At 32.3% G+C, this 27,614-nt stretch overlaps 13 protein-coding genes and 1 non-coding gene across 14 annotated transcripts; 9 read left to right on the top strand and 5 right to left on the bottom strand. All coding sequences in view use genetic code 12, as the record gives it.

Annotated features, from left to right (window-relative positions):
• Window positions 1-1,464: 1,464 nt before the first annotated feature.
• DFJ63DRAFT_332721 (acetate uptake transporter family protein) lies at window positions 1,465-2,298 on the top strand (the record flags this gene model as incomplete). Its single annotated transcript, XM_064907731.1, has 1 exon — window positions 1,465-2,298. The coding sequence occupies one exon, from the start codon at window positions 1,465-1,467 to the stop codon at window positions 2,296-2,298; it is 834 nt and encodes a 277-aa protein (XP_064764566.1).
• Window positions 2,299-2,442: 144 nt separating this feature from the next.
• On the bottom strand, window positions 2,443-3,734 carry DFJ63DRAFT_15731 (uncharacterized protein). Its single transcript, XM_064903635.1, has one exon. The coding sequence runs from the start codon at window positions 3,358-3,360 to the stop codon at window positions 2,587-2,589; it is 774 nt and encodes a 257-aa protein (XP_064764565.1). The 5' UTR covers window positions 3,361-3,734; the 3' UTR covers window positions 2,443-2,586.
• A 374-nt stretch (window positions 3,735-4,108) lies between these two features.
• DFJ63DRAFT_310387 (uncharacterized protein) lies at window positions 4,109-5,968 on the top strand (the record flags this gene model as incomplete). Its single annotated transcript, XM_064905587.1, has 1 exon — window positions 4,109-5,968. The coding sequence occupies one exon, from the start codon at window positions 4,109-4,111 to the stop codon at window positions 5,966-5,968; it is 1,860 nt and encodes a 619-aa protein (XP_064764564.1).
• Window positions 5,969-7,142: 1,174 nt separating this feature from the next.
• Window positions 7,143-8,930, top strand: DFJ63DRAFT_310386 (uncharacterized protein; the record flags this gene model as incomplete). Its single annotated transcript, XM_064905586.1, has 1 exon — window positions 7,143-8,930. The coding sequence occupies one exon, from the start codon at window positions 7,143-7,145 to the stop codon at window positions 8,928-8,930; it is 1,788 nt and encodes a 595-aa protein (XP_064764563.1).
• Window positions 8,931-9,863: 933 nt separating this feature from the next.
• DFJ63DRAFT_332718 (uncharacterized protein) lies at window positions 9,864-11,360 on the top strand (the record flags this gene model as incomplete). Its single annotated transcript, XM_064907730.1, has 1 exon — window positions 9,864-11,360. The coding sequence occupies one exon, from the start codon at window positions 9,864-9,866 to the stop codon at window positions 11,358-11,360; it is 1,497 nt and encodes a 498-aa protein (XP_064764562.1).
• Window positions 11,361-11,772: 412 nt separating this feature from the next.
• Window positions 11,773-14,322, top strand: KIC1 (putative serine/threonine protein kinase; the record flags this gene model as incomplete). The annotated part of the gene is made up of 2 exons (XM_064905445.1): window positions 11,773-13,322; window positions 13,374-14,322. The coding sequence occupies 2 exons, from the start codon at window positions 11,773-11,775 to the stop codon at window positions 14,263-14,265; spliced, it is 2,442 nt and encodes an 813-aa protein (XP_064764561.1). The 3' UTR covers window positions 14,266-14,322.
• Window positions 14,323-17,054, top strand: DFJ63DRAFT_316514 (uncharacterized protein). The gene has a single exon (XM_064906700.1). The coding sequence runs from the start codon at window positions 14,455-14,457 to the stop codon at window positions 17,044-17,046; it is 2,592 nt and encodes an 863-aa protein (XP_064764560.1). The 5' UTR covers window positions 14,323-14,454; the 3' UTR covers window positions 17,047-17,054.
• A 32-nt stretch (window positions 17,055-17,086) lies between these two features.
• Window positions 17,087-18,470, bottom strand: DFJ63DRAFT_16682 (mitochondrial 37S ribosomal protein bS1m). Its single transcript, XM_064903700.1, has one exon. The coding sequence runs from the start codon at window positions 18,201-18,203 to the stop codon at window positions 17,127-17,129; it is 1,077 nt and encodes a 358-aa protein (XP_064764559.1). The 5' UTR covers window positions 18,204-18,470; the 3' UTR covers window positions 17,087-17,126.
• MDM10 (Mdm10p) lies at window positions 18,311-20,132 on the bottom strand. Its single transcript, XM_064903733.1, has one exon. The coding sequence runs from the start codon at window positions 19,849-19,851 to the stop codon at window positions 18,418-18,420; it is 1,434 nt and encodes a 477-aa protein (XP_064764558.1). The 5' UTR covers window positions 19,852-20,132; the 3' UTR covers window positions 18,311-18,417.
• On the top strand, window positions 20,030-20,992 carry HIS3 (imidazoleglycerol-phosphate dehydratase). The gene has a single exon (XM_064903636.1). The coding sequence runs from the start codon at window positions 20,208-20,210 to the stop codon at window positions 20,874-20,876; it is 669 nt and encodes a 222-aa protein (XP_064764557.1). The 5' UTR covers window positions 20,030-20,207; the 3' UTR covers window positions 20,877-20,992.
• DFJ63DRAFT_17342 (uncharacterized protein) lies at window positions 20,992-22,862 on the top strand. The gene has a single exon (XM_064903734.1). The coding sequence runs from the start codon at window positions 21,108-21,110 to the stop codon at window positions 22,377-22,379; it is 1,272 nt and encodes a 423-aa protein (XP_064764556.1). The 5' UTR covers window positions 20,992-21,107; the 3' UTR covers window positions 22,380-22,862.
• DFJ63DRAFT_15758 (uncharacterized protein) lies at window positions 22,666-24,561 on the top strand. The gene has a single exon (XM_064903637.1). It carries the CDS (start codon window positions 22,952-22,954, stop codon window positions 24,335-24,337), a length of 1,386 nt encoding a protein of 461 aa, XP_064764555.1. The 5' UTR covers window positions 22,666-22,951; the 3' UTR covers window positions 24,338-24,561.
• Window positions 24,562-24,784: 223 nt separating this feature from the next.
• DFJ63DRAFT_321609 (uncharacterized protein) lies at window positions 24,785-26,150 on the bottom strand (the record flags this gene model as incomplete). Its single annotated transcript, XM_064907345.1, has 2 exons — window positions 24,785-26,030; window positions 26,104-26,150. 2 exons carry the CDS (start codon window positions 26,148-26,150, stop codon window positions 24,785-24,787), a joined length of 1,293 nt encoding a protein of 430 aa, XP_064764554.1.
• Window positions 26,151-27,295: 1,145 nt separating this feature from the next.
• Window positions 27,296-27,387, bottom strand: DFJ63DRAFT_t9. The gene has a single exon. It is a non-coding gene; the product is annotated as a tRNA-Arg (tRNA).
• Window positions 27,388-27,614: the final 227 nt, after the last annotated feature.

Genomic DNA, 27,614 nt, shown 5'->3' with positions numbered 1-27,614 from the left:
ATAACAAAGATACACAATAACGATGATGATGATTTCATGACACCACAAAATTTTCAATCAAGGCGACCATACAGACCACAGGTACAAATTAAAAATCTGCTTAATTAAAAAACTTTGTGGGGTTCGGAGAGGCACTCCGAAAAAAGGTGTCATAATCCGGAAACATACACGAAATGTACCAGCAGTACAATTTACTTTTTTTAATGCATAAATGATTATTATTGATGACTTGAACTGCAGTTTCAGTTGGATTAACCACAGGTATGAGGTGAGTAATGGTTTGTAGAAGTTTACGAGATATGTTTGAATTACCAACTCCGATTATTTGTTATGAGAAAGATGTCATCCATTTTTTTTTTATTTTGAAAAGTATCCATATTTGATCGTACATGATAAGAAAAATAACAATGGTGTTGTATTCCAATTTAGAGTAAACATAGAAGGAAAGTAGAATACATACAGGTACATATGTAGTGGGGTACGTACAGTTGTCGAAACGTATAATTTTCTTTGATATTGTACTGTTCTTGGAATAAAAATTCCCTTCGTCAGAGATGGTACAAAAGAAAGTAAACTTAACAGAAGGGAAATGGATACCCAGTCTTATTGGTAGTTCTAGATTGGGTATTGTTTTGCTTTTAAAAATTTGTTTACTCTCCCTGTCTCTACTGAAAGATTTACAATAAAAAATACGAACTTCAAAAACATTAATAATGAAAATGATAACTTTATTCCAATCCACAATATTACCCCATACCAATCTTTTTCATCTTAATAAGGACGATCAATGATGAATCCTAACTTTAATTCAATAAATGAAAAGAAAATAAAGAAAAAACGAACTTAACCAAGCAAAAAGCATGGATTAAAGGACATTAACCTCATATAAATTAAATATTTATTTCCGTTTTTTTGCCTAAAATAAGTAAATTGCCGAAAGTATGCGATGGCCCCACTAATTTTTGTACTGTCCCCTCTTCAATTTCCGATACCATTTACTGGATTGATCTCGCTGGAATTTTTATTTTTTGTGTTGTTTCTCATAATTTGAAATTTTGTGAACGGATTAAGTAACTTGACCCCAACATTTGATGCAAAAATTAAATTTTCTCTCACAAATTGAGCGCCTAAAAATATTTATCTTACTTTTTCTATTATGTGACAAATGGTCAGCAGGATTAAAGTGAAATTATATTTATTATTTTGATGTGTTGTAAATTCGTTAAAATGCTTAGCGTTTTATGTATGATGGAGGGGTTTCTTCGTGGGGATGCTTTTAATCTTTAAACTCTAGATCAATAAATTTCTTTTTTTTTATTTTCTTTGTAATTTAATTTGCAGTATAAATATATCTTCAAGTAATCATTTTTATTCATATCATGTTTATTATGAAATTGTTTATCAATAAGGTAAGTTTAAAGAAGTATATTCTACTTATCAACTTCAACATTATTACGAATAAAAATGTCTTCCAGAGAATCCACTGAAGAATCTATTCAATCAGTTAATAAAGAGTTAGGTCCATCCTCTGGCAATGACTCTCTTGATTCATTACCTCGTAAAACAGTTACTTACTCAGGTGACAATAATGAATTCGTTATCATCGACAACAAGAAATATCACAGACATGAATTAATGCAAGCTTTTGGTGGTACTTTCAATCCAGGGTTAGCTCCACCACCAACTCGTTCATTTGGTAATCCAGCTGTTCTTGGTTTAGCCGGTTTCTCATTACCAACTTTTATTCTTGGTCTTTTTAATGCTCAAGTAAAAGGTATTGAAATTCCAAATCTTATTATCTCATTATGTTTCTTCTATGGTGGTGTTACTCAAGCTCTTGCTGGTGTTTGGGAAATGTTTATTGGTAATACTTTTGCTGCAACTACCTTTTTAAGTTATAGTGGTTTCTGGTTTTCTTATGGTGCTATTTTAACTCCTGCTTTTGGTATCTTAGATGCTTATGCTGCAGCTCCTGAACAAACTTATCAAGCTATTGGTTTATATCTTTTAGGTTGGACTGTTTTAACTTTTATGTTCTTCTTATTAACTTTAAAATCAACTGTTGCATTCATAGGTTTATTCATTACTTTATTACTTTCTTTCCTGCTTTCAACTGCTGGTTATTTAACTGGTAATTTTTACTTAGTGAAAGTTAGTGGTGGTTTTTCAATTGCCTGTTCTATCTTTGGTTGGTATCTTGCTTGGGCTGGTGCAGTCAATCCTCAAAACAGTTATTTCACTTATTATGCTTTACAAATTCCTACCGTATCTTTTGGAGGTAAAAAGAATAAAGCTTAAAATTAATTAATTAATCAACCATAAATTTTCAACAAATCTAAAATCTAATCACAAATCTTAATCTTAATCTTAGCTGGTCTATATCAAAATTGATTTATGTGATTCTTATATACTAATACTACTTTTTTATCAACTTTTTTATTAAAATTTCTATTGTTCTGGGGGGATCATCATCATTTATTATTACTATTATTACTATTACTTATTATTATTATTATCTTAACTTGTTTTATCAACTATTTCTTCTTATAAATATACTTACCATTACTATTTTGCCATTAATTGTTTCTATTGTAAATCATTCAACTCGTTAAGACTCTCTATTAAATTATCTATATCTGGGAAATCAATTCTGAAAAAGTTAGATTTCTGGTCTAGAGTTTTATAATCCTGAGGATTTATCTTAGTTTCATCAATGAAGTAAAACAATAAAAATTCAATAATCTTAAAATTTAAATCTTGTTGAGTATCAACTTTATGCTTAGTAGTAGTTTGTTGTTTCTTATTGATATCGAATGATGATAACTTAAACCGTTTGATTATAACTGAACATCCATTACAACTTTCAAACACACGAAAGTTTTTGAAATCCTTTAATAATATATGAATTAAGGTAGAAATTAATGAAATACTAAATGTAATATCACTAGTTTCAAGCAATTGTAATATTAATTTCATATTACTTGGTCTATGAAATAACATTCTTGAATTAGGATGAATAATTAACAATCCTTGTAATAATCGATTGCATAATAACGCAGTGGCCACGTCTATCTTGCTATTGTCTTCATTTATTATCTTATAATAATTAATTAAATGACTGGCCAAGTTAAACTGAAAATTATCCTGTAGACTAATGAATGAACTCTTATTTAACTGTTGGCTAGTATTACTTACTCTATTCGATTGTAATTTTAACGTTGTACTAGTCTCATAATGACTTACTATTTCTGGTAACAATTGTCCTAATAAATAATCTAAATTATTGATACCAAAACTAACTTCTTCAACTTTATTTGAATCCAACGATTCAATGATTTCAATTATACTTTCAGAACTCATTCAATCATCAACCATCACCCTTATAAATATATCCATAACATATTCACCCTTAATACGTAAAAAGGCTCTGGACCATTTTGTTTACATTTTTAGTCAATCTGGTCGGACCTGCACAGAAATATCATTCTATTTGGGAATTGGGTAACATCCACGCACAAGTTAGCAAGCAGAACAATATCTAATATGAAGGTTTAACATCAAGTATCAATAACTTCTACCATCAGTTTTTATATAATCTAACTACTTGAACCATTGGCATTCCAACTGATTTATGGAAATGTCCAGGGTGGTGGGGAATTTTAACCGCACAACAATATTTTCGTTACACTTTGACATTGCCTACTCTTCTACAATTTCGCAACTTGTCCAGTTAGCGATAACATTGATCCATCTAATATCACAACCTTATATAGATCAATAGACCGTGGGTTAGAGGATACAAGCAAGTTCTGCAAATAACTTGGTCTCGATAGTCCATCGACCTTGTCGTCTGCCTCAGATGCTTAATGAACTCCAACCAATGTATATTTTGTATTAGTAGCATAATAAAATCAAGTTTTTTATACAATACTCTCGCCCATATTTGCTACACTTGTAGAAGGAAGGAATAATTCAAAATTTGTATTCTTAATAAAGAAATTGGGGGAGGGGGGAAGAAAATGCGCACTTAAGCGTAAAATAACGCAAATAAAAACAAAAATGCTAAATTTATAAATAAGAGGTATTTGATAGTTAACAAAGAAATTTAATGTATCGCCATACTTCATTCCAATTCATAACGAAGAATACTCAAATGGCGTCCGAATACGATGATTATTATATTTACAATTTTTTTACAACCTATTATTCGAAGTTTCCCATTGAATTGAAAATCAGAATCCTACTGCAATTATCCATTGCAAAGATAATTTTATTCAAGTCATTTATTAACGACAATGAAACTAAAGGTCTTCAAATTAAACTGATTACGACACAGAAGATACATGATTTCAGATGTGACTTTTGTGGAAATAATCCCAAAGGTAATAGTATTTCAGATATTATAAAGTTGGTCAAGAATACCGATAACATTATCCCAATAGTAGTACATTTTGAAGAACGTACCTATCAAGAGAGACCAAAAAACTTTTCTTTTAATCACCTTAAATATGGGTTGCAAAATAATGCCGATTTTGAATTGATGTACCATCACTTATATTACTTTAAATGTATGAATCTTAGAAAATTCCCTTATAAGGATAAGGTGAGCAGTATAAGTATATCAAGGCTAAAAGGTGATGAGACTGTAATGGAATTAGATCTTTCAGCATTTACTGAATTGAAGAAATTTCGATTAATATCGAATAATAATATTTTGAAATTGAAATTATCACCCAAATTATTTGAGAATGTAACTGATCTAGCAATTGACAATATTTTTGATAGCGAATTTTATTCTAAATTCATATATTTAAGAAATTTTGAAATCTATATACAAAAAGGAAGAGATATTGAAATTAAACTCATACCAAGAGGAGTTATTACGTTAAAGATTGTTGCTGAATGTGGGAATGTGGCGAAACACACCAGCGGTGGACAGGTTATTGTAAACTCTAAAGAAGATTGGCCACCAAACTTAAGACACCTAACACTTGGTGATCTGTATAACACCGATGGCGTGTTTAATAATGCGATATGTTACCTGCCTCCATATTTAACAACGTTGATAATTCTTGGTTATCCCATCAATGAAATTTTATCTCAAATACCTATCACAATAACAGATTTAGATTTGACTTTCGCATTCACTTTGGCATCTCCCGCTTCTGGTGTAAAATCTGAATTGCATTTTCCACCATGTCTTCAAAATTTGACATTATTTGGATTAGTCTTAGAGACAATAGACGAGGTATACAATGTTCCAAGGGGAGTAACAAGTTTCAGATTGGTTGCTTGTGAGTTTTCCACGTCATCGATTGATTTTAATTTCGATAATTGTAAATCAAGTTTAGAGTGGCTTCTTTTTGACCATTGTTTGGAGTTCTTTGCTTTTGCTAATGTAGATTATAGTGATTTTTCCAAATTAAATGAAATTAAATTCTCTAACTGTGGGGTATCCAGTCTAACCAATTTTATACCTCCGTCATGCTTAAGTTCTTTGAAAATATCTAATAATCCTATTACATTCATTGACGAGAGTTGTCCATTATTCAACAACGAAAAAGGTTATCCTCTATTAAAGTCGATATGGATCGAACATTGTCAAATTTCTTTTATTTCCCCTAACATTGAATTGCCATTGAATTTAAATGATTTGATTATTGCAGATGATACTACTAAAGTCTTTTATTTTAACTCATCGATTGCTAGGCATGTATCTTTAAAGCATTTATATTTATCAAAGTTATGTGGTTTTCAATTCTGTGACGATGTTGAGGTGTCCAGTAAAGAATCAAACTTCTGGTGGATGGAACTCAATGTGACAGACGACTTCTTTCCAACACATGATGCACTCAATATATTTTACGATAAATTAGAATTATACTTTGGGAGAACATTGAGATATCGTGATCAGAATCCAACAAGTGGAATTCAGTGTTATAGCTTCAAAAATAATAGCGGTAACTGAACTATCAGAATTAAAGCTAGATCTTCTTATTAACACGTTAGCCTACGACTAGGTAATTATAGATGATAATCTTTCCAAACAAAGGTCGCCAAAAACCAGTATTCTATGTGAAAGGTATTGACTTGTGATATAGATATAATGCTAATGTAATAATTTCAAATTATGTTAGTGGTAGAATTAAGTAAGCCTTACAAAGAATACAATTGGAAATTCAATATGGGTTTATTCACTAATTAAATATATGTGGGATTATATGCCCACTTCTATCATATGACATATATCACGTGCCCAAAGAGTAATATCCTAATTTCATACCTTCTATCTAATCTATTTTATATAAATATCTCTATTTGCCACTTTATAAATCGGTGATTTATAACACTCTTTAATAAAGGTGGGAAGAACAATATAAGTTAATTATCATATACATTTACATTTAGATTACTAAGTTACCGTTTCCTCATAACTTCATAGTACTTTACAACATATAAGGTAACTGCATACAGTACACAAAAGTTCTTTGCGGAATCACACATCCGAGCAAGGTCGTGTCATGGTAGCAACAGCACTTACTAGATCCGTCTTGAATAAATAACTTCAAATCTGAACACTTTTATATTTCATAACAACTCTTTCTACATCGAGTTCCGCAGAACCAAATCAACACATACATTTCATTCAACCCTAATGTCACAACAGAGTTATGTCACCTTTGGTGCCAACTCACTGCTCACTCCAACATCATCATCATCATCGATTTAGCACTATAGCTTGCAAAGTTTTCAAAAACACGGATTTCAAAAGCAACATTCACAATGCAAGGTAATTCAAACCTTCAGGTAAACATAATGGTTCACAATCACAGACAAGGTTTGATATGATATGCATTATCACTTATCACCATTACATTCTGCATTTAATGTTCTTACGTCTATACATCAAAGAATTACTTGTTAACTCAACATTGAGACATTTCACAGATTTTAAAACACGTAAATATTTTGTCGCAAAGTAAGAACGACAATTTAGTCACATGATCAATTGCGAAAAAATAATGCAAAAATACAGAAGTAGGTGTGAAGTAGGTTTACAAAACCATTTAGAACTATCATCAACATATCCACAAGCGTACCATCTACATTAGGTTAATATTTATATTGTTAAGAGTGATAAAATGGTTGATTTAGATCGCTTTGGAACAAGGTTGCCGGTTCCAGGAGATGTGTCGTTTTCCATCATTAATTTTTGTTCTCAATGTGTTGACATAAAGATCAAAATTCTAAAAGAACTTCATCTAGCCGATTTGTTAATTTTCATGGCCAAACTAGGCGATGACGAAGTCACTCGTGTTCCCATAAAATGGATCAATAAGAATCGTCTTGAATTTATCTTTTTGCCCCCTCCAACTATCACTACTATTAATGAAGAGAATTTAAAAAAATATGTTGAAAAAGAAGAAGCCGTCAAGAAATTTTTTCATCAAATCCGATATATCAATCCTTGTGTCACTATTCCAATAGATATACATGTATTCACTATCGATGAATTAGAATATTTTAATAATATTTTTATTCCAACATCCATGTATGATATCAAACTTTACATTATGGAGTTAGACGCTTGTGAATTTTCAAAGCTAAAACGCTTTAAATATCTAACACATGTTTCATATTTAAATATATTGGATATAAGTGGTGACATGCATGCAAATACATTAGATTTGTCTAAATATTTTAAATTAAAAAGATTGGCCATTGGTCCAAATTTGAATGTTAATATCAAGTTCGCTGATGAAGGTAAAAATATTGAAACATTCATTGCTGATGGTGAATTCAACAAGGAGATTTTGGCTAATTTACGTAATTTGAAATGTTTCTTCTATACATTGGGTGGTCAAAGTTTTAATACCAAATGTTTACCTAAATCTATCAAGTATTTACATATAGATTCTGATTTTAGAGGTGGTTCCATTTTAGTAACATCTTTAGCAGAAATTCCATTACAATCAATTCAACTAGAGTCTGACGAATTAATGCTATCATCCCCATTTGTTTTCCCTCATTCGTTGGAGTACTTAAGATTGAAAGGAATCATTCCTGATGATGTTTGGAATACGCTTCCTGCTGATTTGAAAAGATTGGAATTAATTTGTACATCTGAAGATAAATTATATAAATTGACATCACGATTAAATTTACCTCATTCTCTACAATATCTAAAAATTAAAGGCATGGAAATAAAGTCCGATATGGATAAAGAGATCATATTCCCTTCTAGTCTCACAAATTTAAATATAACTAATTCTCTGTTTATTACGCCTCTAAATGCATTCAAGTTTAATAAAGATGCTTTAAAAAGCATAATTATTTCTAACTACAGACAAATAGGTAATAATAATCCTTATTATTCCAATATTAACTTTACAATGTTCAAAAAGTTAAAAATTATTAAATTTTCATGTACTAATCTCCTCTTTTGTGAACTAAAAGTCCCCACAACAATTGAGAGAATTGTTATCCACAACGAATCAATCCCTGAAATATCGGAGACAAATTCTTTATTCCATAAAGATAGTCATTTTCCTTTCCTCGCGTATATTGAATTTAAAGACTGTGGAATTCAATCAATAAGTCGAAGAATATGTTTGCCTAGAAATTTAAGGAGTTTCACTTTAGTGGATGATTGTTTGAAGTCATTCTACCTTAATAGAAGTATGTATACGAACCCACATTTAGAGGAGATGAGTTTAGGATGTCTTCAGGAAATAGATTTTGTTCAGGATGAGGAATCTAATTCTAATAATCGAACCAATCTAAAAAAGCTTATCATTTGTGTTCCTAATCTGTTTAAACTTAAAGCCGAATTTTATGGGAATTTTGGAGAATATTTCGGAAGGAGCTTGGGCCTTCATCAAAGATCGGTTCTTAATGGTAAAACTGAATTTGAATTCAGGGTTAAATAGAGCTATTAAGGAGGAAATCTTTAAATCTGTTAAGAAAAAGAAAATTAATATTGATGAATGGGGATCCATCAAATTGTTAATAAGTCTATCTGAAATAGATAATGAATATATTATTTTGTAGATATCCTGTAGTAGCTTGATTAATGTGAATTATCGATCCTCGTGTTGACTGTGAAACTATCATTTGCTATCATTTTATTTTGAACTAAAGTTACTATAGTTGTTTTGCTTTGGTATAGCTATCAAATTATCATGATTGAAATATGTTGAATGGTTGTTAATGTTGTTGCAATATGCTAGATTAATGATCTGTGGATTGAATTGAAAATTCAGCTTCTATCGCATTCAATACCATCATGTCTTAACCTCTGTAAAGAGCTGCACATCAATCAATGAATAGACTTGGAAGTAATATTTAACATTGTGGATATACGATATGATATGCCACTTTTCTTTAACCTACTATTTGAATCAAACACCGAATTGAGATATACATCCAATGTTATAGAAGTTATCGTTAACATAAATTTTACTTAATAACCCTGTTCCCTTTTAACACTAATTGTAAAATTTTGATCACGTTTTATTTTGGGTTACAAGTCACGTTATCTTGATCATATGATATCCCTGTATATAACCAGCTATTTTGTTTTGTTTGTGGTTTTTGTGACAATTGATTGACAACAAAACAAAATGAAACCAATTAGGAAAGAAAGGCTGACATTAACTAACATTGATTAGATTGTCAACTTATCCTTCTTTCATGGTAAGAAACAATATAAGAATAGAACCAGTTCATTCATTTGCCAATTTATAAAGTTCGATTCATTCCAGTTTTAGCTATAATTTGTTTTTGTCCCCATTTGATTGTGTGTGTGTTTTATCCAAGGCGTAGTACATCGTTTATTTATAGATTTAAGAACAACAATAAAGATGGAGTCCCAGTCCCATATCTCATCAACGGGTTCAATAGTACTAGGATGTACAGTGGCGGTGGTGTCATCAGGTATACAGTCCTTAGGCATAACATTACAACGAAAGTCTCATTTGCTAAGAATGCCAGCAAGTCGCTCTAGAGCAAATACCCAAACCAACAACCCTTCCCATCATCATCATCATCATAATCATCATCATTATCAACGATATAAACGAAACATGTGGCTCTTTGGATTCATGTTATTCATAGTGGCCAATGTGTTAGGTTCATTAATACAGATTACAACTTTACCCTTAATCATACTATCACCATTACAAAGTATAGGTTTAATATTTAATTCCATATTGAGTTGTTTATTACTTCCAGGAGAATATTTCACAAATAAATTGGGAGTTGGTACCATAGCCATTGCTATTGGTGCATTTTTAATTGCATATAATGGAAATACAGCCCCTATAGAAAATCCACATCCACCTAAAGATATAGATGAAAGATTTAATTTAGTCATGGCCAAATTATTAAGTAAATCATTTCTTCTGTGGTTTGTGGGTACTTTTGTGATGATTGGTATACTATTAGTATTTAACTATGGATACCTTGACAAGAAATTAACGAAATATAATGCCAACAAAAGTTTAAGTTTAGGTAAAGATAAACTTATTGGAAAAAATAAATACATATTTTTAAAGGGTTTCAACTTTGGTATTATAAGTGGAACTTTAACTGCTCATACATTTTTATTTGCCAAATCGATAATTGATGTTATTGTTGAAACTATACTTAACAAACAATCGAAAATATTACCTTTAAAGGATATTACTCCATATTTATTGTTAATTCTTATGTTTGCCACTATTGGATTCCAATTGACTGCTTTCAATTTGGGATTAGCTCAAATTTCAACTTCAATATTATATCCATTATGTTTTTTGGTATATAATCTTATCAATTTAATTAATGATTTAACGTTTAATTCATTATTACTGAAACATTTGATTACTATATCACAATTTATGTGGATTACAGTGGGATTGGTTGCAGTTTTATTTGGTGTTGTTATTATAAGTTGGGATAGTGCGTTTGGAAAATCAACTGAAGATCAATATATTGTAATATCAGATGAACAAGGTATAGAAGAAGAATCCTTTTTATATCAAAAGTTTCCATATAATCAACAACTGCAATCACAAGAACTTACAAGTGAACAAACAAACCTTCTTCCACGATCTACTACAGGATATTCTTCTATCGATGATATGGTTAAGAATTACTCCACCATTGATTCTAGTGAAACGAACTATTCATCAGCTACTGTTTTTGATTCAGAAGCTTCTGAACACATCCAAGTTGGTAATGAACTACAACTACAATTACAAGAAGATAATGATGATATAATGGAAACAATCACTCGAGATAGACCAATTCCAATAGGACCTCCGAAACGAGTGTTATCTTTTGAACAGAATCAGCTTTTAAATCTGATAGATTTATAGATTAGTTTTGAATAGTAAAAATATATATACAATATAGTGTAAACTATAGCCTAAAAAATTTAAGGGGTTGATATCTCGGTTTCTCCTGCATATACGGTTGCTAAGTTCAAACAAAAAAAAAATAGCGAGTATATTTCATAACCCGTAATTAAATAACACCACTGTTTAAAACTGATAATATTTCTGTATTTGGTGATTGTGTACTGGTGATAGATAATAGCTTTTTAATAGATTTTGGTTTAATTTAGAAATTTTGATTTAGACATCCTTAGAGGCATATAATAAATTCTTGTTAAAGATCAGTTATTCATCAAGTATAACTACTGTTACCGAGGTTGTAAATTGTGATCTCATTTAATTCAAATCTGATATATACACACTTTGATTTATTCAATATTTCCATGCATCAATAATGACATCAACAGGATTATTTCATCGAACAGAGGTAATAGGGAGAGGGAAGTTTGGTATTGTGTATAAGGGATTCAATAAACAAACCAAACAAGTCGTGGCGATCAAGGTATTGAATCTAGATACCGAAGACGATGAGGTTGCAGATGTTCAACAAGAAATACAGTTTTTAGCTGAATTAAAAAACGTCCCTAATGTAACCCATTATTATGGATCGTTCCTTAACGATACTAAATTATGGATCATTATGGATTATTGTGCAGGTGGATCATTAAGAACATTACTAAAAGCAGGAGTATTCGAAGAGAGATACGTAGGAATCATATTACGTGAATTATTACTAGGCTTAAGTGGAGTACATAAAATGGGTTTTATTCATCGAGATCTTAAGGCTGCAAACGTTTTGATAACGAAAGAAGGTAAGGTCCAATTATGTGATTTTGGTGTTGCTGCTAAAATCACTTCCAATGCATTAAAAAGAACCACCATGGCAGGAACTCCTTATTGGATGGCTCCTGAAGTTATAAGAAAAGGTGATACATACAATAGTAAGGCTGATATATGGTCTTTAGGTATAACGATTTATGAAATAGCAACCGGTAATCCTCCATATTGTGATAGAGATGCAGATTGGGCCATGCAAATGATTTCAAAACTGACACCTCCAAGATTGGAAGGTCGTGAATATTCTCCTGCCTTAAAAGAATGTATTGCATTATGTTTGGATGAAAATCCAGAAGAAAGACCATCGGCTGATGATTTAATGAAGTGTAAGTTGGTCAAATTATATAAAAGTCATCCTCGAAATATATTGAAAGAAGTCATTTCAAGATATTTATTATGGCGAGATAAGAATCCTTCTCGTGATTCTGTCTATATAAACTTAGACAAACAACAAGAAAATGAAAATATAGCCGATAATGCATCAGAAGTTGGTCAAGATCCTAGTCAAATTCAAGTCAAATGGGATTTTGATTCCTTGAGTAGTAAAGAATATATCATAGAGAATGATATAAATTTTGAAAACCAAGATGGTGATGAAGAATATGATGAAAACGATTATACTCATAATGGTGTTGGAGGTGATACATATTCAACACTCCCTACATTACAGGCAGGAACAAACACGATACATGGTAGTTCATTGGCGTTACATAACAACTACTCTTCATCAAGCACATTAAATAATATGGGTAGAAGTGGTACAACGTCAGAAATTCCGAAATCTTTACAGCTGTTATTTGAAGATACAGAAGCTAACGAGGAAGAGTCCAATGCCTTTCCGCCACCTCTTTCTTCCATGCCATCTTATGTAGAAAGAATTGAATCTCCAACTATCGAAATTCCTGATATGGATAATCTTTCCAACTTCAATACTACATCAGGTTCTACGATCAAAGCTTCACTGGTAGCTCATCCAGTTCTTAACAAACCACCTGTATTATATCATTCACAATCTGCTTCTGCCAATTTAGAATCACGATTTTCATCTACAAATTCTAATTTAGGTTCTAGGCAAAGAAAGAATACCGTTTCAAACACAATTGGTGGGTCTTCATCACTCAACAACTCAAATAATTCTTCCAATTCTTCACAACAAAGTCAATCCCAATCTGTTCAACAACCCCCAGTGCAATCAATTCCAATTAGAACTCCACACACACCACCATTCACCAACAATAGTGCAAGTACTAAGACACCTTCACCAAAGATTCAAGCATCATCTGCTCTTTTGAATTCAGCTACCAACTCAAATTCTCCATCAAAGTCAATGAAAGCATTACAGGCCAATTCAAATCCATTACTTCAACCTATCAACTTCAAACAAAGTAATGATGGAAATAACTCTATCAGTGAAAGAAATGCATTAGCTCAAGCAAATTCAAAGCCGTTGGCCAACAGTACCAATGCTATTAATGGGGCAGTTACATCCGTGAATTCTGTTAACTCGAAGACAAAGAAACCAAGACCAGGATTTCGTATACAAATGCCTACACCTTCGAATTCATTGAATCCATTATCAGCATTAACCAATGAGCCGTCTGCCCAACATGATGAAAATGTCAATCAATTTGGAATCAATCCTTCTCAAATGATTCCATTAGCTATGACGCCTGTAACTGAAAAGGAGCCAATTCAATTTCCAACTCAAGGGCAAAATGAAACCAGTCAAAAGACTCCGGCTAGAGAAAGAACAGACTCTCTTGCGTCAAGGCTTGGACAAGTTCCACCAAGAAAGCCAAGCTTAGTTAATGGTTCATCTAGTACTAATCTTACGCAATCCAATATTCATTTAGCAAGAGGAAATTCAATTCGTGGACCGGTTCCCGAGATTACTCAAATAGTTAATAATGGATTGAGGTTTCCTACCATCCCTTCCATTGGTGGCGAACTCTTTATTGATACCGGTTCAAAACAAAAGCTACTTTCCGAATTAGATACCATGATAAGATTATTCAATCAAGGATTGGAAGCTTTGGAAAGCAATCTTTAAGTAGAAATATAGTATAGTTAAGAATGTACGAGAGCATGTTCATAGATAATCTAATAGTAGAAAATGCGCTACCTTTCTGGATGATCCTTCAATATTTTTTTTATCGCGACTAACCAAAATAAAAATCTGGAAAATCAATAATGAACCTTTCTTTTATATGTAAATTCCATTATTTGTGATCTGACAATCATGCCACCCCGTATTAGACGACGTATAACGTCAGCAACTAGGGAGCAGATTGAATTGGAGCAAGAAGAAATATCAAAGGTAATAGTCAGGCCTTTTGATATACTAAATGAATTGCCACTATCGTTTGCTTCACCTCCCACTGATCACTATCAAGATGTATTGAAAAATCCATTAACTATCAAAGACTCTGGAGTCTTATATAGATCATTAATGAAATCTCGATATAATTATATTCATGTCTGTCCAATGTTCAAATTGTATTGGATAAAACAAAGTTCATATGCAAAGAAATTGATGGAAATGGACAAACCAGTTCCAAAATCCCTGAAAGAAGAAGGATTAGGGGATAGAGAACCAGTTCTTGGATCTGAAGTAAGTGCTAGAGATGTTATGGTGAAGCTCTGTGATTCAACTATATCATTAGGTCCACATTCATTTGAAATTCGATTATTTATAGTTAAAGACGATCGATCAGATAAACCTGAGAAGCCAGAAAAGCCATCCAAGAAAGGCGATACAAATTCCGAGCAAACTCCAGATGTTAAAGCAGGTGAAGATCAATCTGGCGATAAAGATAAAACAGAAGAAACTCTGGAAAAGATTGTTGAAGTTAATGATGAAGAAGAAAACGGAACAAAAATGGATTCTGATTCAAAATCTGAGGACAACAAAGATCAAGAAATTAACAATGAAGAAGATGCTAAAGTTGCTTCTGACCCAACTGTAACAGAGGAAGAAAACAAGACAGAAGTTGATAAAGTTGATGAAAGTGAAAAAGCGTCAGAAATAGAAAATAAATTACCAATAGAGGAAGAAGAAAAGTTGTCCTTGAAGCAGGGTAATGATGAGCCGACCGTAACAACGGAAACTAAGAAAGATGAAGAAGCAGAAACTCCTGTTAAACAAGGAAAAGGTAAAAAAACTGCCAAGTCAAAACCCAAGAAGACGAAAGCTGCGAAGTCAAAACAAGATAATGGTTCTGAAAATGCAGAACAAAGCAAAGATGCCAACAAAGAAACTAATGAAGAAAATGGTCAAGCAAATAATCAAAAGCCCCAAGAAGGCAGTGCTACTTCTGATCCCATCACAGGTGCTTCTACTCCACAGCCATCATCTTCGACCGCTGATCCTCCACCACCATCCTCTAATGACATGAGTTCAATTGAAAATACTATCATGATTTCAAATTTAAATACAATAGCGAAAACTGATGAATCGTTAAATGGATTAATGAAAATAGTTGCTCTGGGTAAAGCATCTCCACAGCAAATTGTAACTTTCCAAGGTTATATTAAAAGAGCAAGAGATATGGGAGCTCAACCACATCATGCATTTTTGTTTCAAAAACCTGGAGTTAATGTACCATTTCCAAATCCATTCCATCCAAAGAAACCACCAAAGGAAAAGAAACCACCAAAGGAGAAGAAGCCTCCTAAAGAAAAGAAACCTCCGAAGGAGAAAAAGCCACCAAAGGAAAAGAAGGTTAAATTGCCTACGGATCAAAAATTAACTGCTTTCCAAGAGAAATACGTAACTGATGCTACGCTATTATTCGAATATGTTGAAAATTCTAATGTGAGATTCATGTTACCAAAGGATGCTGTTTGCGAAGTTGTGCCGCCGACCACATTAACCAATGCCGATGGTGATGATAATTCTGATAACAAAGATATAATAGTAAGTTTCTTGTGGATACACAATCAAAAGGAAATGGATGTCTACGAAAAAGATTTGGAAATATATAATGGTAAGATCAAGCAAAAAGAAGAGGAAGAAGCTAAAAAGCTTGAAGAAGAACGTAAGCAGTTGGAAGCTGAATCAAAAGAGAATAATGAAGAGAATAATGAAGAGAATAATGAAGAGAATAATGAAGAAAATAAAGAAGAGAAGGATAAAGATGTCAAAAAAGAAAATGAAGAAGAATCTGAGCCTGTGGGGTCTAGGAGACGACTTAGAGCATCGGCAACTCCAAAACCAATGCCTCCTAAGAAGAAGAAGCCTGTCAAGAAGCAAGCTGTTGCAAAACCCCTTGTTCCTCCAGTAGAACCTGAGATTAGATTTACAGCTTTATCTTTTACCATACATGGTATTCCTTCAAAATTCGTTCCAATCATTGCTAATAGTGTTTCGCCATTAGAGGAAGTCCAAAAGAAAATGGCACATATCATAAATGTTGGTGTGAGATTTAATAATTTCTACTTATGGTATCAAGTTGATGGAAAGTTGGACGAAGAGCTTGCTGAGAATATTAGAGTCCAGTTGGTGAATGAAGAAAAGAAAATGCCAGGTGTTACCGCAGCTCCAGTGATATCTGAAAAGGCAGCACTAGCCAAGGAGAAGAAAAGAAAATTAAAGGAAAAGGGTGAGCCTAAACCTAAGAAGTCAAAAACTAATAAAGGAGTCAAACTAGAGGACACCGATGCTGCATCTACTCCGATCGAGAATGCAACTCCTACTGGTACACCAGCTCCAGAAAGTTCTGTTGAACCAAATCAAACTCCTGTAAAGGAAGAAATCGAAACTGAAACTACACCAATGGATGTAGATGACTCTTCGATTATTCCTGAATCAAATAATATTACAGTCAGTTAGTTTGTACAGTACTGTTATGTATTTTTATGTAATTTATAAAGTGTATATATACAAGGGACTTATAATTATTTTTTATACAATTAGAAAACAATATTCAATAATGTAGTTAACATATCATTATCTTGTTTACTTCTAGCGGACGCATTCTCAAAGTTTGGATTAGTTGCTTTGTATCTATTATTATTTTGAGAATCGAATCCAATCTTATTATGCATCCAAGAACCAGTCTTAACACCATCTGCCAACACTTTCACTGAACCATTTTCATTTAATTCAACAGCATTAATCTTGAATGGCATGACGAATTGTCTAGCGTGTTTACCTGGAGCGTTAGAAACGAAATTATATTGTAAATTGGTAGTACGTTCATTAACACTGGCAACAAAACCACCAATTGCAGCTTCTTTGGTATTGACGATTCTTCCTGGAGCAACAGCTCCATATCTGACACCATTTGGAGTGTTGGTTAATCTTCCTCTTTGGTTATAAGAAAACCCACCTGAACCTTGGATTTGAGTTGAAATGGCACTACGCGAAGAACCATTCTTCTTTGATAAATCTTGCAATTGTAATTCTCTTCTAATAACATCTTGAGATGAGTGTAAGAATTGACTTAATAATTCTTTGGCAGTACTTTGAGTGATGTTTGATATAAGAGCTTGAGGATAGTTCTTGATTAACCATTTTTGATAATGACGATGTAAATTTTTGTTTTCTTTCAATAAGGAAATAACTTCATCAGCAGAGGCGTTATCTTTCAAGTTCAAGTTATTGAATATGTTATCCTTTTTAGATTTTGAGTTTGATTGGTTATTTTCAGTTGGGAATAATGGATTTGATGAAGTATAGTTATAATTTAATGGAACTCCAAGTTCTTGAAACTTGAGTCTATTATATAATTTACCAGAGTTCTTTTCGACATCTGGCATATTCTTGAAGTTATCTATGTCATTGAATGATATGTGTGAATAACCAATTTGTTTTGGTAAAGTTGTTTTAAGACCATAATCTGATCTAATGGCATTGGTCTTTGGAGTATAAATGATTTGATGAGTTGGTTTATGTTTTGACCCGTTTCTTATATTTTTCAGAAGTGGAGAAGCAACTTGTGCCAACTTGGAATTCTTCACCAAGTTGAAAAGCTCCTGTGTATTCATATTTGGGATTGGAAATGCTTCTAACGACTTACTAACAATCAACAATATATCGTATCGAAATTTTTTTTTTCATTTTCGAGTTTTGTCTAATTCTTGTTGGTAGTGAAAAAAAGAGCCAATTTTTTGTGCAGGAAACAAAATTATTTGTCGTGCGATAATCAAATTCTATATTATATTTGCAATTACAGAAGCCATATATTTACAAGTTATACATTTAACAGGCATAAGAGAACGTTATACCGAATCTATTGAACTCGGGAGTGTTTGTAGTTTGATTTAATGATAGTTTAACACCAGTGCTAACTAGAAAATCTTTTATTCTACCCTCCCATAATAATTTTACCATACGATCGTTAAGACTAGTGGAGACTTTAACAACACTAGAGAAATCACTATCATTTACAAGGTTTTGAAATGCAGTTGTAACACTTTCCGTATGAAGCTTTTTATGAATGTCGTTATTATTGCTAACGTCCTTTTCGATTGGCGAAATATCATCATCTTGTTCTATTCTTTGGGGTAAAAGGGTTGGATTTATATGATAGTAGTTGTCAAGATTTTGAATGGGATTAATGATTAAATCATTTTGGTTCTTGTTGGATAATGAGGTGTGACTTCTGAATGGGATGGTCTTTGATGGTATGGCGTTATTATTGGCTAGTTCTCTTAAATATCTATTTTCTTCGGATGATGAATTGATTTCACTATTGCCAAATGGAGAATCCTCTTTAGAATAATTATAAAATTCAAAGCCTAGGGATAAGTTACTGGCATAGGAGAAGAAGTTAAAATCATATTTTGAACAAAATGTAGATGCAACTGAGGTTTTAACTGTATATGTTGATGATAAATGACCAAGGATGGGGTTAACAGCTAAAGTCATGGTTAATGGCTTCCCAGTTGATGTGGATCTAGTTGAATATCGGAAAGCAGTAGATAAACCTGGACTCATGGTTCTCGCAGCATACCATAACTCAGTACCTATTGATACCACTGAATTATCGAATTTGGGTATTAATGCAGAATTTAAATTACTGATATGTTCATTTGTGGTACCAAAATTATATAACCATCGTATACCTAACAAAGATTCATTAGTAGAATAAATCAATTCTCTCAGATATTTTGGTTTATTTTGTTGGAAATAAAAAATCATGGTACCGCTTTTATCCATATAAGGATTACTTATACATTTGACAAGTAGTTGGGTATGTTGTGTTAATCTCTTTATTATCATCGCTTCCAATGCCGATCCTGGAAAATACATTCGACCATATAATAAAGATCCTTTACCATTTTGATTAGTAGATACATTTTTTAACTTTCCATCACTGAAACTTGGTTCAATTATTCGAAATCCTGCTATGGCATCTTGAAGTGATATTTCTTTTGTACCCATTGTATTCCTGAGTGGAACTGATGAATATAGGTACGCCAATGACCCATTCATAGAATGATTATTTGATAATGTAAGACTTGAAACCAGATGTTCACTAGCCTTTGAAGAAGAATCTAATTTCAACCCACTTGGAATGGGGAACTCCAATAGAGCTTGTGATGATGCTGTGATGTTTGAAAATATGTTATCTTCGTTCCAATCGGTAGATTTATTAAAACATTTTTGCAAATATTCCATGTATGAATACATTTATGAAGTTTGTGATACTCGTATTTTTCTGAATTTTCGCTGAAAGTTAAAAGGACCCACAAACTATGGCAATAATTGTCTTAATCTTAGAATTCCTTATCAATTTATACTATTATAATACAATATTAGAAGTAATAGAAAGTTGTAATGCTACTAACCCAATTGGCCTTTGTTTGTTGCCATTGTTTATGGTTTTTTAAAGCTTTTTTTATTTTTGCAAGTCTGAAGTCACGTGGATTTTTATGATTTTTGAGTCACTGAAAAATTATTAGATTTAGTGATAAAGAACAAGTTAGCTGATATCCAATTACATAGCATATATTATAAGCAACTTCCATAGTTAGATATAGTTCAAGATGGCTAGATCAGCAGTTATTAAAAGGGTAACCAATGAAACCAAAATTCAAATTGCACTTTCATTAGACGGAGGTCATATAGCGATTGAAGAATCAATCTTTGCTGATAAGAACGTTGCCCCAACAGATGAACATGCAACTCAACAAACTTCTTCCCAAATAATACAGGTTCAAACTGGTATAGGGTTTTTAGATCATATGTTGCATGCTTTGGCCAAACATGCTGGTTGGTCCATTATCATTGAATGTATTGGTGACTTACATATTGATGATCATCATACTGCTGAAGATGTTGGTATTACCTTGGGACAAACTTTCCATAAGGCTCTTGGTCAAGTTAGAGGTGTTAAGAGATTTGGATCTGGTTTCGCTCCGTTAGACGAAGCATTAAGTAGAGCTGTGGTTGATTTATCTAATAGACCATTTGCTGTGGTTGAATTAGGATTGAAAAGAGAAAAAATCGGCGACTTATCTTGTGAAATGATTCCTCATGTGTTAGAAAGTTTTGCCCAAGGTGCTGCTATCACTATGCATGTTGATTGTTTAAGAGGATTCAATGATCATCATAGAGCTGAAAGTGCTTTCAAAGCTTTAGCTGTTGCAATTAAAGAAGCTATCTCTAGTAATGGTACTAATGAAGTTCCAAGCACTAAAGGTGTTTTATTTTAAATGAACAATTATATATATTCATACACTTATTTACTTATTTATTGACTCTAGAAATTGATAGTTTCGAAATAACTTGCAAAATATAGAAAATTTTAACCAATTTTGAATGTTATATGTATAGGGGAAAAAAATGTATAGTGAAAAATTTTGTAGAGTGCAAAAAAATACAAATATCATCATCGCTAAATATATTTGTTAACCTTAGACAACAACATCAATAACAACTATATCATGATACCGAGAAGGTTCTTCTCATTGAGTATAACGAGATTGGCCAAGCCTAATGGTGCTTCATCGAGACCAACTAAGAATACCAATCCATTTTTTGATGGATCACTTGATTCTCCCCAGAAAATATGGGATAAAAAAGGACTTAGTAAAGATGAGTTCTTTAAGAAGAAATACGGTCATGTCACTCCTGAACAAAGAGAGAAACTTAATCAAAAAGTTGATAGACAAAAGAGATACAGACAAATGAAGAGTGACCATTTGAAACAGCAGAATATGGATAGATTTGGTGATGATTATAGATCTAGGGGTCCATCAGTTGTGACCAGAGATAGACAAGACTTCATTTATAACAATGGAGGTTCTTCAAGAAATCGTTCCTTAGGGGAATACATATTTGGTACTCATGCTGTTAAATCTGTCTTGACGGCAAATAAACGTGAATCATACACTAAACTTTATGTTCATAACTGTAAAGATCCAGCTATTATTAAATTAGCAGAATCATTAGGTATTAAAATAGAGAAAGTATCAAGTAAGAGTGAATTGAATCAATTAACTAGTAATGGTGTTCATAATGGGGTTGTTTTATGGACCAAATCTTTACAAATTCCAGAGATTTATTCCTTAGGAGAAGTAACCGAAGAAAATGGTGAATATAGCATTGTTACACATCCTGAAGAAGAAGGTGCAGACAAGATTACTACTGTCAAAACATCTAATTCAGCTTCTAGAGAGAAACGACCATTAGGAATCTACTTGGATGCTATTACAGATCCTCAAAATATGGGTAATATCTTAAGAACTGCATATTATTTTGGAGTTGATTTTATTGTGACTAGTTCACAAATTTCTGCCAGATTAGGAGCCGTGACCAATAAAGCTTCTGCTGGTGCTTTGGATTTCCTGGATATCTACAAAGTTCAAGATAGTATAACCTTCATTGATAGAATCAAAAAGAATGGATGGGCTGTTATAAGTACATCATCCAAACCTACTCCTTCTGAACTTGAAACCATGTCAGCCAAAGAAGTTAAAGTTCATGACCACTTATCTACTAAATTTGTCGATATGAATGATTTAGGAGGTATCTGTTCCAAAGTTCCAGTATTATTAGTGTTAGGAAGTGAAGGAGAAGGAATTAGAACAAATGTCAAGGTAAGATCAGACTTTTTGGTATCAATCGATAAGGGAAGAACTGATGAACAAAACATTGTTGATTCCTTAAACGTTGCTGTTGCTTCTGGTATCCTAATTGGAAAGTGTTTAGAGTAAAATGGGTTAGATAAAACTTGTATAAAGTCAGATTAGTTGATAATTGTAAATAGTAAAATACTAAGAATATGATAAGGGTCACACGATTTTCCGCATTGGGAAATTTTCCTATTACGTCTGTAATTGTAAATCATAGTCTAAATTCCCTTTATTCAGTAGCAATTAACATTCTAGATGATTTAACAACACTCAACCTATTGTTAAACATACAATAGGGGTTATTAGTATCAACGTGTGTCCAGTTAACATCTTGCTGGTAAACTAAAGATCCAATCATCTTCAAAGTGTGAAAAGATCTTTCCCCTATTTTTTTTTTGTTTAGATTTTTAGATAAGCAGCACACGGGTTACAAACAATCAGAACAACACCACAATTTGAAACGTTTGGTGTATACGATCACCTGCTTGTTCGGAAAGATTCTACTTCATTGATACCGTTAGTCTGGTTTTATTATAAATACGGTCCTATCGCCATTGCCCAACGTAAGTCAGTTTCTTCAGATTGTGCCTGAGCTCATCATCCATCATCGCATTCCGCACAACTCATTCCCAGATAGCTAAACATATAATATCATGGTGAATTATCATCTTGTTGTGTTAACCCATGGATTATGGGGTCAACCTTGGCATATGGAATATCTTGAATCTCAAATCAATCAAAATGTCAAACCTACTAGTCCAAATGAAGAAATCATTGTATATAAGACTGGATCACATACTGGTTATTTAACTTATGATGGGATTGATATTAATGGGAAACGTATTAGTGATGAGATCATAGCTCAAACCGAATTGCTATCATCGAATTCTAGACTTGATAAAGTCACTAAGTTCTCTATTGTTGGTTACTCATTAGGAGGATTAATTTCTAGATATGCCATTGGGGTTTTATTTTCCCAAAATTATTTCCAAGATATTGAACCAATCAACTTCATCACATTCTGTTCACCTCATGTTGGAGTGCTAAATCCAATGAATTATACTATTGCTGCTAAATTATTCAACAACTTTGCTTATCAATTTTTAGCTTATTCTGGATCTCAATTGTTTTTAAAGGATAGAATTGAAAATCAAAATACTCCATTATTAGTATGGATGGCTGATCCTAATTCATACTTTTTTCAAAGTTTGAAGCAATTTAAACATAGATCACTTTATTCAAATTTGGTTAATGATAAAAGAACTTGTTGGTTCACCTCTGGTATAGAAAGTTCTGATCCATTTAATTCAATGGTTAATGAACTGGCGTTGAATTTATCAGTTGGTTTCGTTAAGAATTATGAACCAGTTATAGTAGATCTTAATCAACCACATAAATATATTGGGATTACTAAAACCACTTATGTTCAGCCTCATGCCAGTACCACTAGATTTATAAGAAGTTTAAATTGGCTTAGAGTGTTTGGAACCGTTATTATTTATTTACCAATTTGGTTCTTAGTCTTTCTGATTGGTTCTATATTTCAAAGATTGAGATTGAATAGAAGAGTTAAATTATACTTTCGTGATGCATCTAATAATCTCATGCATTTATATGAAATGATCCAAGATCCATTTGAAGATCCAATTGTACCAGATGGTAAAAATATAGATGGAGAAGATGATAACCAATCTGATTACTTTGATAGTTTCAAAAGAGATATTACTAATAAAGTTAGAGATCAACAAGATGAATTTGTGGAATCCGTGTTTGACGTTATGAACAATAATAATATATCTGAACAAGAATTAGATGAAAAGATTGAAAATGTTGGTAATGTGGCCAAATTAAATTTCAATTCTGATCAATTATACATTATCAATCTGTTGAATACTTTAGAATGGAGTAAGTTTCCTCTTTTGATCCGTAATACCAAACACGCTCATGCCGCTGCTATTTACAGATTTAATGATAAGAACTTTGGTGAAGGTAAACTTGTTGTAAGTCATTTTGTTAATGAGACTTTTAAACTAGAGTAGATACTACAAGTTTTTATAATATGATACTTTTTTAATTGGCTTTTTAAGCTAGGATATAATATACAATTTATTTATTAAGTAAAAATTATCAAAACAAATTGCAAAAATGCTCGAAGAAGTTGCCCTCAACCACAAAAAATATACTACGGATTTATAAACATATTATGATAATTGTTTTGTTTTTATTTTTTTAAAAAAGTTTTATTTGTTTCGTTTTCAGAGATATGACCATAAATATTCTATAAACAATAGAGTCTATATATACGTTAAAAAAAATATAAGGGATGAATAAAGAATAGAAGTTAGACAGTTCAAAAGAAGTAAAAAAGGTGACAAACAAGTAAAGTAACACAATGAGTTAAAAAAGTCAAGTACATATAGAAACAGTGGCATAGAAAGAAAGAGAGATAAAAAGAAAGAAGAACCAGTAAAACTTATTTGAACTGATTAGATCAATTCAACATAATTGGCAGGGAAAATACCAGTTACACCATTGTTTCTTCCTGTCCACCAATCATCAACCGTTTCTGATTTCTTAATGATATCTATCACATCACCCTTCTTAAATGGTAAATCACCATTTTGTTCACCTTTGAATGTGTATAAGGCAATAGCTTGATTAGTGTTTGGTTTGGAATCTCTACCTCCATAACTTGGCTTGGAAGCAACTGGAGGTCTTGAAGGTCCTGAATTTGATAATCTTGTTTTATTTAATCTACTACCTAAGTTGTCCACATCATTACCATGAGTATTACTTCTTCTTCTGTTTCCAGAATCATAGATATCATCTTCCCAGTTTGAAGATGATGATGTTGGTTTTTTAGTATTGGTAGAAGTTCCATTATGATTACTACTATAGGTAGTATTTCTTGTAGATGGTCTTCTATTTCTGTTATAATCACGATCATCATCAGAATATTCATCAGAATAATTATCATCATCATCAGAATAATTATTTCTTCTTGAAGTTCCACGACTACCTCTTCTTCTTGGAGATGCACCAGATGTAGTATCAGAAATATCATCTGGAATATCATCATAATAATCATCATTATTATAGAAATCGTCATCTTCATAAGGTAATCTATTATTGAATACTCTACTTTCTAAGATTCTCATTAAAGAATCACAAGCTGGAGGAGCTTCAACTTGACCGGCTAAAATATTTCTTGCTTTACAGTTACTACCATAAAACTTTCTATTGGCTTCTCTTCTTTCAACAATGGCTGAACCTTCTAATGAAACACCAGCGAATAACCCTTTTGTTTTAGAATAGGCAAACACAGCAGATGCACTTTTTAATGAGGCAGTTCCTGCTGCTTCTGCATTTCTACCTAATGGACCCGCAGCCACAGATATATTAGTACCTAAAGTAACTGAACCCATTTGAGCAAATGAATCAACAGCTGATTTTGAGTTTAAGATGAATACAAAATCAGTTAATTCTGCACCAATTTGACCCCCTACACCGGCACCGGCAGTTACAATGGCAGAAGGAGGAGACCAAGTTCCATCTGGTAATCTGGCAACGATAACTCCTGATCCTGCTCTTCCGGAGAATAAGAACCCAGCTTTTAATACTGTTATGATGGCTAACCCTTTAGCATTTTTCAAGACATGAGGAGGAATGACTTGATCTGCACCTGCCACTTGATTTGGTTTTATGAAAGAAGCTAAAACTTTGGCAGCTTTTCTAGATAGAGAAAAAGGGTATGTTAGTATTGGATACGAATAATAAAGTGAATAAACAAACACTTGATACTTACTTTGATTCGTTTTTTAAACTTCTTGGAATTGGATTATTGATACCCATTGATGATAGATTTTATAACGTTGAATTATGATGATGATAATGAAGTAATATGTATAAGTCAGCCACAAGGTTTAATGATGATAACTGAGTATATGATTTGAATGAGCGATCCCTATAAAGATGAATTGATTGATTGATTAACGATAAGGAGATTCTTTAGCTTGATGTATGAGTTTAGATTATACTAATCGATTTGATTGAAGTATATGAATGAAATGAATAAACAGTTGTTTAACACATTTAAGCATCATTATATATTTTCCACTCAAAATAATTTTTGTTCTCCATTCCAATCCGTAAAGACGCTCACTCCTTCCTTCCATAATAGAAAATAAATCCGCACTTTCCCTACGCCTTCATTTGTGATCATTGAATTATACTGAGCAGCAGCAGCAGGTCAAGACTTTTTTTAGTGAGTGAGTGAGTGAGTGAGAGATTACATCATGCCATTCATCATCATCATCATTATTAATATAATTATACTGAAGTTAATGGTATAATTCCTCTCTGTAGCTTAATCAAAATAATCCATATGGTATTGGAACTGTATACATAAAGTTAATTTGATTGGACTAGAGAATTTAAACAAAAATTCAATCAATTAAACTGCCTAGAAAATGACAAAAATAACCTACTGACTCTATATTCTATCTGGCGTCTGCTCTCAGTAAAATTAGAGATCTTGGATGCCGGTAATTTAAAAAATCTTAATGCTTAAATTTTTCAATTTTTTCAGTAATTACCATCACCACCACGCGCTACTTTACTTTACGGTTACCGAGATGATGGGGTGCGGTGCGGTGGGACACACACACAACTGCTGTGACGCCATGATCTCGTATAGGAGATAATACTGACATTTTATCATGTAAATAATAGAAATCTATGACTTGCAAAGTTTTAAAAAATAATATTATATCTAACAGTTAATGACCTTCGATTTAAGTATAATTCATTTTAATATTACTCCTTGAATTCAATTCCATCGCAAGAACAAAAGTCAAACAGAGATAGAATAACATATAATAACGAAAGAGGATAAAATAAAGAAGTAATAGTTATATGAAATGATCTATATAACAATTCATTTAGATCTGATTAAACAAAAGATATAATAAATAAAAAGAAGATATTCAAAAAAAAAGCTTCCCCACCAGGAGTCGAACCTGGAATCTTCTGGTTCCAGAAGTGGATACTAAATCGTAGCCAGACGCCTTGACCATTGGGCCATGAGGAACGAAGCTTCAAATTTTTTGAAAAGTAATTCAATGCAATGGTTTCAATATCGAATTTTAAAAACGATTTATTTTGCTCAATTCAAGTGGTTTGGGACTTATAAGTTGATCAAATAATGACTCTGTTCAACAATCTATCGGTTAGAGTCTATTAGGTTTTGGTTGAGTTTTATTTGACGTCATTAGATGAACTTTTAAAATTGCCAACTTGAAAATCTAAATTTCCTTT

The sequence above is a fragment of the Scheffersomyces coipomensis genome, assembly GCF_036884675.1.
Source record: "Scheffersomyces coipomensis strain NRRL Y-17651 chromosome Unknown DFJ63scaffold_1, whole genome shotgun sequence".
Taxonomy (NCBI): Eukaryota; Fungi; Ascomycota; class Pichiomycetes; order Serinales; family Debaryomycetaceae; genus Scheffersomyces; species Scheffersomyces coipomensis.
The sequence above is the reverse complement of the archived record's forward strand: the minus strand, read 5'-3'. Positions and strand labels throughout refer to the sequence as shown.